This window comes from Arachis ipaensis, chromosome B2 (genome assembly GCF_059453495.1).
Source record: "Arachis ipaensis isolate K30076 ecotype BB chromosome B2, ASM5945349v1, whole genome shotgun sequence".
Lineage (NCBI taxonomy): Eukaryota > Viridiplantae > Streptophyta > Magnoliopsida > Fabales > Fabaceae > Arachis > Arachis ipaensis.
In genome coordinates this window covers 81,736,471-81,747,511 of record NC_142437.1, presented here as the reverse complement: position 1 = coordinate 81,747,511, position 11,041 = coordinate 81,736,471, and the positions used below count along the sequence as shown (strand labels likewise).

The following is an 11,041-nucleotide window of genomic DNA, read 5'->3' as shown; positions in this document are numbered from 1 at the left end:
GAAGAGTGAGCTTCTCTCTCTAGAAACTACCTAAAGCATGGTCATAAACTAATCTAATTACTCCCTCCTTTGTCCTTCTTCAATTTGGTTTGAAATACTTCAGAAAATGAGTTGGATGGGACCCAAAAGGCTTTAGAAATCGCTGATCACGTGTTCTCATTAATGAAGCACGTTTTCCTCAGTATGCGTACGCATGCAGTGTGTATGCGTACGCATACACATATGATCTTCAGAATGCGTACGCATGTATGCGTACGCATATATGCATGAACTTCAAGCTTCCATTTCTCTTCATGATTCCTCACTCTAGCATGCTTCCTCTTCACTTTTCATACCATTTTTTACCTATATGACATGAAATACTTGAACGCACATGAAATAATGAAATAAAATCAACCTATTTAAGCTTCAAAAAGCATACTTTTATCATTCAAGCTCAATTACAAAGGAATCGGAAAAAATATGACAATTTCAAGGAATATGTGTGTGAATAGTTGATAAAATCACCCTAAATTGGTATAAGATAAACCACAAAATTGGGGTTTATCAGTCACTCACAACCACTCAGCCTCTAGTCTTCCTCTCTCATTCTACCAAGTTTTTATCTATGTCTGTGTCTATGATCTCTTGCACCTCTCCTTCTTTTCTCAATCTCAATAATATCATAATAACTTAACAAGCCGGTCACAGAAATCCTCTCCCTCCCACCCTTTCACTTTTTTCCATATGTTTTCGCAGGTCAAGTGGCCTAAAATAAGAGTTTATTTTTTGGTACGTTTTTTCTCTAGCATATATAAAAATGGGAAATAATTTTGTTTCGTTTTCACAGGTTTTTTTGTTCGAAAATGCAAAATTTTATTTTCACTTTTTTTATCTGCAAAAACACAATTGAATGCATAAAATTGTATATTTTTGTGTCCGTATTTAAACTAGTAAATAATAGATTTTTTATTTAAATAAAAAAACTCACTTGCTTTATTTTGTTATTACTTACCATATATATGAATACATTATTATTATTATTATTATTATTATTATTATTATTATTATTATTATTATTATTATTATTATTATTATTGGAAAATAGAAAAAATAGAGAAAGGCTAAAACTTAAGAAATTACATTAACAAATCACACCTTTTGTTACGGCCTGGCCCAAACCACTAGCGGGCCGGCCCGACCCGAGTACCACCCGACCCGGACGATCGGGAACGAGACGCTCAGTCACCGACCCGGACGCGCGTCCCTACCAGTTACGCTTCAGCTGTGGGAAGGAGGCATCAAGGAAGGTGGGCCTGTCCTTGATGGGCCCACCTCTGACATGGTATATATGGGGAAGGTTCTGCCCTTCCCCCAGGGTACGTTACATACCACACACCCTTTTTCGCCTGCACACATCACTGACTAGAGCATCGGAGTGTCTTTGCAGGTGACACCCCCTCCTCACGCGAAGTGCTCGGGACATCGCCTACCCCAACCCGGTGACGTATGACCAGGCGAGACCTCCCCCTCTTCAACCAGGATACCAACCCGAACCGTCCGGTACCCAACCTACCGAACATTGGCGCCGTCTGTGGAGACAATCACCTGAATAGACGTTGTACTGGACCCAGGAGAAACAGGCCGCAAGACCGAGCGCAGAGGGGAAGCCTCCGCGGCTTCTCCCTGGCAGCGCGCGAGGTCCCCTCCAAGACGAACCACACGATCCCCCGAAAGACGCCCTTTCGGGGGAACTGGCGACAAAAGCACCAGAATAATGCAAGAACTATGCCACAGGATGCAAGACCTGGAACGCAGGCTGGCCGATCGAGAACTTCGTCAACAAACTCCCGAGTTGAGCTACTCCCGATCTGTCTCGAGAAGCCGCTCCTGACGAACAGCTAGCCCACAATTCGAGCCCGAGAATGCCAGGGAGGGAGCACGTGCAAAGAGGCGCCATGACCCCCTCATATACGCCAGGCATGGTAGGCGCACCACAGAGCGAAACCATGAGGATGCTCGTCGGGAAAACGACGAGGGAAGAACGGCCAAAACGCGGGGACCAGTGATAATGGGCGCAACCCCATTCAATCGTTCCATCCTCGAGGTTCGGCTGCCAAAACACTTTGACAAGCGAACGGACATGAGTTACGACAGAACCCAAGACCCGCAAGAGCACCTTACGGCTTTCGAAGCCAGAATGAACCTGGAGGGAGTAGGAGACGAGGTAAGGTGCCGCGCTTTCCCGGTCGCCTTAGCGGGACCTGCAATACGGTGGTTCATTAACCTCCCGCATGGCTCGGTGACCAGGTTCTTGGACATCAGCCGCGCCTTCCTAGCCCAATTCACAACCAGAATCACGAAGGCAAAGCACCCAATCAATCTACTTGGAGTGACCCAGAGATCCGGCGAGCTGACCAGGAAATACCTAGACCGATTCAACGATGAGTGCTTGGAGATCGACATGCTGACGGACTCGGTCGCAAGCTTGTGCCTGACGAATGGACTCCTAAACGAGGACTTTAGAAAGCACCTCACCACGAAGCCGGTGTGGATGATGAGCAGATAATTTATATGCTTTTTGGCATTATTTTTACATAGTTTTCAGTATAATTTAGTTAGTTTTTAGTATATTTTTATTAGTTTTTAAATAAAAATCACATTTATGGACTTTACTATGAGTTTATGTATTTTTCTGTGATTTCAGGTATTTTCTGGCTGAAATTGAGGGACTTGAGCAAAAATCAGATTCAGAGGTTGAAGAAGGACTGCAGATGCTTTATGAACCTGAAAGCACTCAACAAACATATCAAGGCATTGAATGGAATTAAAGTGAGTTAAATTCAGCTATTTTAAGACCTAAAAAGCATGTTTTTACACTTAAGCACAAATTTAGGGAGAATTACAAAACCATGCTATTTTATTGAATAAATGTGGGAAAAGGTGATAAAATCCCCCAAATTAAGCACAAGATAAATCACAAAATCGGAATTTATCAAATCTCCCCACACTTAAACTAAGCATGTCCTCATGCTAAGAATAAAGAAGGACAAGAAAAGGGTATGAACATTTATTCAATGTAAATAAACTATATGCACCTATCTATATGAATGCAACTAAGTGCAAAAATAATTCTACTTACTTGTTTAAAAGTAAGTCAATCTCCAAGAACATATATATGTGATGAGCGGATAATTTATACGCTTTTTGGCATTGTTTTTACATAGTTTTCAGTATGATTTTGTTAGTTTTTAGTATATTTTTATTATTTTTAAATAAAAATCAAATTTCTGGACTTTACTAAGAGTTTGTGTATTTTTCTGTAATTTCAGGTATTTTCTGGCTGAAATTGAGGAACTTGAGCAAAAATCAGATTCAGAGGTTGAAGAAGGACTGCAGATGCTGTTGGATTCTGACCTCCCTGCACTCAAAGTGGATTTTCTGGAGCTACAGAACTCCAAATGGCGCGCTCTCAATTGCGTTGGAAAGTAGACATCCAGGGCTTTCCAGCAATATATAATAGTCCATACTTTGCCCGAGTTTAAATGACACAAACTGGCGTTCAACGTCAGTTCTATGTTGCATTCTAGAGTTAAACGCCAGAAACAGGTTGCAAAGTGGAGTTAAATGCCAAAAACAGGTTATAAACTGGCGTTCAACTCCAAGAGAAGCCTCTACACATGTAAAGCTCAATGCTCAGCCCAAGCACACACCAAGTGGGCCCCGGAAGTGGATTTCTGCATCATTTACTCATTTCTGTAAACCCTAGTAACTAGTTTAGCATAAATAGGACTTTTTACTATTGTATTTACATCTTTGGAACATATTTAGTTTTATCTTTAGATCACGTTTGGGGGCTGGCCTCTCGGCCATGCCTGGACCTTATCACTTATGTATTTTCAACGGTAGAGTTTCTACACTCCATAAATTAAGGTGTGGAGCTCTGCTGTTCCTCATGAATTAATACAAAGTACTACTATTTTTCTATTCAATTCAAGCTTATTCCTTCTCTAAGATATCCATTCGCACCCAAGAACATGATGAATGTGATGATTATATGACGTTCATCATCATTCTCACCTATGAACGCGTGCCTGACAAACACTTCCGTTCTACATGCAAACAAGCTAGAATGAGTATCTCTTAGATATCTAATACAGAGGACCGAGTCCGAGATATTAGAATCTTCGTGGTATAAGTTAGAACCCATGGACGGCCATTCTTGAGATCTGGAAAGTCTAAACCTTGTCAGTGGTATTCCGAGTAGGATCTAGGAAGGGATGGCTGTGACGAGCTTCAAACTCGCGAGTGCTGGGCGTAGTGACAGACGCAAAAGGATAGTAAATCCTATTCCAGTATGATCAAGAACCGACAGATGATTAGCCATGCAGTGACAGCGCATTGGACCATTTTCACAGAGAGGATGGGATGTAGCCATTGACAACGGTGATGCCCTACATAAAGCTTGCCATGGAAAGGAATAGGAATGATTGGATGAAAACAGCAGGAAAGCAGAGGTTCAGAAGGAACGAAAGCATCTCTATACGCTTATCTGAAATTCTCACCAATAAATTACATAAGTATCTCTATCCCAGTTTATATTTTATTTATGTTTTTATTATCAATTCACCATAACCATTTGAATCCGCCTGACTGAGATTTACAAGGTGACCATAGCTTGCTTCAGGCCGACAATCTCTGTGGGATCGAGCCTTACTCACGTAAGGTTTATTACTTGGACGACCCAGTGCACTTGCTGGTTAGTTGTGCGAAGTTGTCATAAAGAGTTTAGATTACAATTGTGCGTACCAAGTTGTTGGCGCCATTGATGATCGCAATTTCGTGCACCAAGTTTTTGGCGCCGTTGTCGGGGATTGTTCGAGTTTGGACAACTGACAGTTCATCTTGTTGCTCAGATTAGGTAATTTTATTTTAATTTTAAGCTTTTTATTTCTTATTTTCGAAAAATACAAAAAAAATTTCTTTTTTCGTTTTTCCCAATTAATTTTTGAAAAATACAAAAAAAATTTTACAAAATCATAAAATCAAAAATATTTTTTGTGTTTCTTGCTTGAGTCTAGAGTCAACTTTTATGTTTGGTGTCAATTGCTTCTTTTTAATTTTCTAAAAAAAAATTATTTTCGAAAATTTCATGCATTGCATTTTCATGATCCTCAAGTCGTTTTTGGCCAGTCTTCTTGTTTGATCTTCATATTTTCTTGTTTTGTGTCCTTTCTTATTTTTCATAGGCATTCTTGAAATATTAATGTCTAAAGAATAAAAATTTTTAAGTTTGGTGTCTTGCATATTTTCTTTTCTTGAAATTTTTTCAAAAATAAGTTCTTGGTGTTCATCTTGACATTCAAAGTGTTCTTGGTGTTCATCTTTGCATTCAAAGTGTTCTTGCATATTTTCTTGTTTTGATTCATAATTTTCATGTTTTGAGTCTTTTTGATGTTTTTCTCTTTCATCATTAAAAATTCAAAAATAAAAAAATATCTTTCCCTTTTTCTTCTCATCAAATTCGAAAATTTGAGTTGAATTTTTCAAAAAATTTTAAAATTTAGTTGTTTCTTATGAGTCAAATCAAATTTTCAATTTAAAAATTTTATCTTTTTCAAATTTTTTTTCAAAAATCAAATCTTTTTCAATTTTTCTTTCATATTCTCGAAAATTTTAAATTAATTTTCAAAATCTTTTTCTTATTTTTATTCCATATTTTCGAATTCAATGCTAACAATTAATGTGATTGATTCAAAAATATTAAGTTTGTTACTTGCCTAATAAGAAAGGTTCAATCTTTAAATTTTAAAATCAAATTTTTTTGTTTCTTGTTAGTCAAGTAATCAACTTTAATTTTCAAAATCAAATCTTTTTAAAATTCTTTTTCAAATCTTTTTCAAATTAAATTTCAATCACATCTTTTTCAAAATTTAATTTCAAAATCTTTTCTAACTTTTTATCTTTTCAAATTTGATTTTCAAATCTTTTTCAATTAACCACTTTACTTTTTATATGATTCTTATCTTTTTCAAAACTACCTAACTAACTCCCTCTCTAATTTTTGAAAATCCCTTCCCTCTTTCTCAAATTTCCTTTTTAATTAACTAATTGTTTTGATTTCAATTTAATTGGATTTCAATTTTAATTTTTGAATTTAACTTTAATTTTAAAATATTTTTATTTTATTTTTTTTAAATTTTCGAATTCTTCTCTTTCTCACCTCCTTCTATTTATTTATTCATCTACTAACACTTCTCCTCCACCCAAAAATTTGAACCCCATCCCCTTCTCTGTGTTCGAATTTTTCCTCTTCTCCTTCTTACATTCTCCTCTTCTTATACTTGCATAAGGAATCTCTATACTGTGACATAGAAGATTCCATATTTTCTTTTCTGTTTTCTTCTTTTTCATATGAGCAGGAACAAGGATAAGAACATTCTTGTTAAAGTTGATCCTGAACCTGAAAGAACTCTAAAGAGGAAGCTAAGGGAAGCTAAAGCACAACTCTCTAGAGAAAATCTGACTGAAAATTTCGAAAAAGAAGGAGACATGGCCGAAAATAATAACAATGTAAGGAAGATGCTTGGTGACTTTACTGCACCTAATTCCAATTTACATGGAAGAAGCATCTCAATCCCTGCCATTGGAGCAAATAATTTTGAGCTGAAACCTCAACTAGTTTCTCTGATGCAACAGAACTGCAAGTTTCATGGACTTCCATCTGAAGATCCTTTTCAGTTCTTAACTGAATTCTTGCAGATCTGTGATACTGTTAAGACCAATAGGGTTAATCCCGAGGTCTACAGGCTTATGCTTTTCCCGTTTGCTGTAAGAGACAGAACTAGAGTATGGTTGGACTCTCAACCTAAAGATAGCCTGAACTCTTGGGATAAGCTGGTCACGACTTTCTTAGCCAAGTTCTTTCCTCCTCAAAAGCTTAGTAAGCTTAGAGTGGATGTTCAAACCTTCAGACAGAAAGAAGGAGAATCCCTCTATGAAGCTTGGGAGAGATACAAGGAACTGACCAAAAAGTGTCCTTCTGACATGCTTTCAGAATGGACCATCCTGGATATATTCTATGATGGTCTGTCTGAGTTATCAAAGATGTCACTGGACCATTCTGCAGGTGGATCTATTCACCTAAAGAAAAAGCCTGCAGAAGCTCAAGAACTCATTGACATGGTTGCAAATAACCAGTTCATGTACACTTCTGAAAGGAATACTGGGAATAATGGGACGCCTATGAGGAAGGGAGTTCTTGAAATTGATACTCTGAATGCCATATTGGCTCAGAATAAATTATTGACTCAGTAAGTCAATATGATCTCTCAGAGTCTGAATGGATTGAAAGAATCATCCAACAGTACTAAAGAGGCCTCTTCTGAAGAAGAAGCTTATGATCTTGAGCACCCTGCAATAGCAGAGGTGAATTACATGGGTGAATCCTATGGAAATACCTATAATCCCTCATGGAGAAATCATCCAAATTTCTCATTGAAGGATCAACAAAAGCCTCAACAAGGCTTTAATAATGGTGAAAGAAACAGGTTTAGCAATAGCAAACCTTTTTCATCATCCACTCAGCAACAGACAGAGAATTCTGAGCAGAATCCATCTAGCTTAGCAAATATAGTCTCTGATCTATCTAAGGCTACTTTAAGTTTCATGAATGAAGCAAGGTCCTCCATGAGAAATTTGGAGGCACAAGTGGGCCAGCTGAGTAAAAGAGTCACTGAAACTCCTCCTAGTACTCTCCCAAGTAATACAAAAGAGAATCCAAAAAGAGAGTGCAAGGCCATTGATTTAACCATCATGGCCAAACCTACAAGGGAGGGAGAGGACGTGAATCCCAGTGAGGAAGACCTCCTGGGACATCCAGTGATCAACAAGGAGTTTCCCTCTCAGGAACCAAAGGAATCTGAGGCTCAATTAGAGACCATAGAGATTCCATTGAACCTCCTTCTACCCTTCATGAGCTCTGATGAGTATTCTTTGTCTGAAGAGAATGAGGATGTTACTGAAGAGCAATTTGCCAAGTATCTTGGTGCAATCATGAAGCTGAATGCCAAGTTATTTGGTAACGAGACTTGGGAAGATGAACCCCCCTTGCTTACCAATGAACTGAGTGATCTGGATCAACTGAAATTGCCTCAGAAGAAATAGGATCCTGGAAAGTTCTTAATACCTTGTACCATAGGCACCATGACTTTTGAGAAGGCTCTATGTGACCTTGGGTCAGGGATAAACCTCATGCCACTCTCTGTAATGGAGAAACTGGGAATCTTTGAGGTGCAAGCTGCCAAAATCTCATTAGAGATGGCAGATAACTCAAGAAAACAGGCTTATGGACTAGTAGAGGACGTGTTAGTAAAGGTTGAAGGCCTTTACATCCCTGCTGATTTCATAATCCTAGACACTGGGAAGGATGAAAATGAATCCATCATCCTTGGAAGACCCTTCCTAGCCACAGCAAGAGCTGTGATTGATGTGGACAGAGAAGAATTGATCCTTCAACTGAATGAGGACAACCTTGTGTTTAAAACTCAAGGATCTCCTTTTGTAACCATGGAGAGGAAGCATGAAAAGCTTCTCTCACTGCAGAGTCAACCAGAGCCCCCACAGTCAAACTCTAAGTTTGGTGTTAGGAGGCCACAACCAAACTCTAAGTTTGGTGTTGAACCCCCCACATTCAAACTCTAAGTTTGGTGTTGGGAGGTTCCAACAATGCTCTGAACATCTGTGAGGCTCCATGAGAGCTCATTGTTAAGCTATTGACATTAAAGAAGCGCTTGTTGGGAGGTAACCCAATGTTATCTAATTATATTTATTTATTTTCCATTGTTATTTTATGTTTTCTTTAGGTTGATGATCATGTAAAGTCACAAAAACTACTGAAAAATCAAAAATAGAATGAAAAATAGAATGAAAAATAGCACACCCTGGAGGAGAACAGTCTGGCATTTAAACGCCAGAAACAAGCATCTGTCTAGCGTTTAACGCCAGAAACAGGCACCAAGCTGGCATTTAATGCCAGAAACAAGCATCTACCTGGCGTTAAACGCCAGAACAGAGCATGGAAGTGGCGTTTAACGCCAGAAACAGGCAGCAGTTTGGCATTAAACGCCAGGATTGCATGTATAGGGCGTTTTACACGTCTAAAGGGTGCAGGGATGAAAAATTCTTGACACCTCAGGATCTGTGGACCCCACAGGATCCCCACTACTTCTTCTCTCCCTTTCACACCTTTTCATAACTCTCTTCCCCAAATACCCTTCACCAATCACTTCAATCACTCTTTTCCATCACCCCTTCACCACTCACATCCATCTTCTCTTCCCCATAAACCCCACCTACCTTCAAATTCAAAATATTTTCCCTCCCAAACCCAACCCTAATGGCCGAAACTTAACCCTCCCCCCTCCTATATAAACCCCTCATTCCTTCTTCATTTTCACACAACCCAACCTTAACTTCTCACCTTGGCCGAAAACACCTCACCCTCCATCTCCTCCATTTTCTTCTTCTTCTACTACTTTCTTTCTTCTTTTGCTCGGGGACGAGCAAACATTTTAAATTTAGTGTGGTAAAAGCATAGCTTTTTGTTTTTCCATAACCATTTATGGCACCTAAGGCCAGAGAAACCTCTAGAAAGAGGAAAGAAAAGGCAATTACTTCCACCTCTGAGTCATGGAAGATGGAGAGATTCATCTCAAAGGTCCATCAAGACCACTTCTATGAAGTTGTGGCCAAGAAGAAAGTGATCCCTGAGGTTCCTTTCAAGCTCAAGAAGAATGAGTATCCGGAGATCCGACTTGAAATCCAAAGAAGAGGTTGGGAAGTTCTCACCAACCCCATTCAACAAGTCGGGATCCTAATGGTTCAAGAGTTCTATGCAAACACATGGATCACTAGGAACCATGATCAAAGTGTGAACCCGAATCCAAAGCATTGGCTTACCATGGTTCGGGGGAAATACTTAGATTTCAGTCTGGAAAATATAAGGCTGGCGTTCAACTTGCCAATGATGGAAGAGAATGCATGCCCCTACACAAGAAGGGTCAACTTTGATCAAAGGTTGGACTAAGTCCTCATAGACATATGTGAGGAAGGAGCTCAATGGAAAATTGACTCAAGAGGCAAGCCGATTCAATTAAGAAGGCATGACCTCAAACCAGGGGCTAGGGGATGGCTAGAGTTCATTCAACGCTAAATCATTCCTACTAGTAACCGGTCTGAAGTTACTATAGACCGGGCCATCATGATCCATAGTATCATGATTGGAGAAGAGGTGGAAGTTCTTGAGATTATACCTCAAGAACTCTACAAGGTGGCTGACAAGTCTTCCACTTGGGCAAGGTTAGCCTTTCCTCACCTCATTTGCCACCTCTGCAATTCAGCTGAAATTGACATAGAGGGAGACATCCTCATTGAAGAGGACAAGCCCATCACTAAGAAAATGATGGAGCAAATAAGAGATCATGGACCTCAACATGAGCATGAGGAAATTCCTCACCATGAAATCCCTGAGATGCCTCAGGGGATGCACTTTCCTCCACAGAATTATTGGGAACAAATCAACACTTCCCTAGGAGAATTAAGTTCCAACATGGGACAACTAAGGGTGGAGCATCAAGAGCACTCCATCATCCTCCATGAAATTAGAAAAGATCAAAGAACTATGAGGGAGGAGCAAGAAAGACAAGAAAGAGACCTAGAGGAGCTCAAGAGCACCATTGGTTCTTCAAGAAGAGGAAGACGCCACCCTCACTAAGGTGAAATCATTCCTTAATCTCCTTGTCTATTTATTTTCTATTTTTCGATTTTTGAGCTTTGTGTTTATTTATATTTGTGTCTTATTACATGATCATTAGTGTCTAAGTGTCTATGCCTTAAAGTTATGAATATGAATCCATCACCTCTCTTGAATGAAAAATGTTTTAATTACAAAAGAACAAGAAGTACATGGTTTCGAATTCATCCTTGAAACTAGTTTAATTATTTTGATGTGGTGGCAACACTTTTTGTTTTCTGAATGAATGCTTGAACAGTGCATATGTCT

General features: G+C 39.1%; 1 protein-coding gene and 1 non-coding gene across 2 annotated transcripts; one reads left to right on the top strand and one right to left on the bottom strand.

Moving 5' to 3' along the window:
- Positions 1–2,050: 2,050 nt before the first annotated feature.
- Positions 2,051–2,548, top strand: LOC107627343 (uncharacterized). The gene has a single exon (XM_016330186.1). It carries the CDS (start codon positions 2,051–2,053, stop codon positions 2,546–2,548), a length of 498 nt encoding a protein of 165 aa, XP_016185672.1.
- A 4,376-nt stretch (positions 2,549–6,924) lies between these two features.
- On the bottom strand, positions 6,925–7,032 carry LOC148574595 (small nucleolar RNA R71). The gene has a single exon (XR_015906704.1). It is a non-coding gene; the product is annotated as a small nucleolar RNA R71 (small nucleolar RNA).
- Between the last annotated feature and the right edge of the window lie 4,009 nt (positions 7,033–11,041).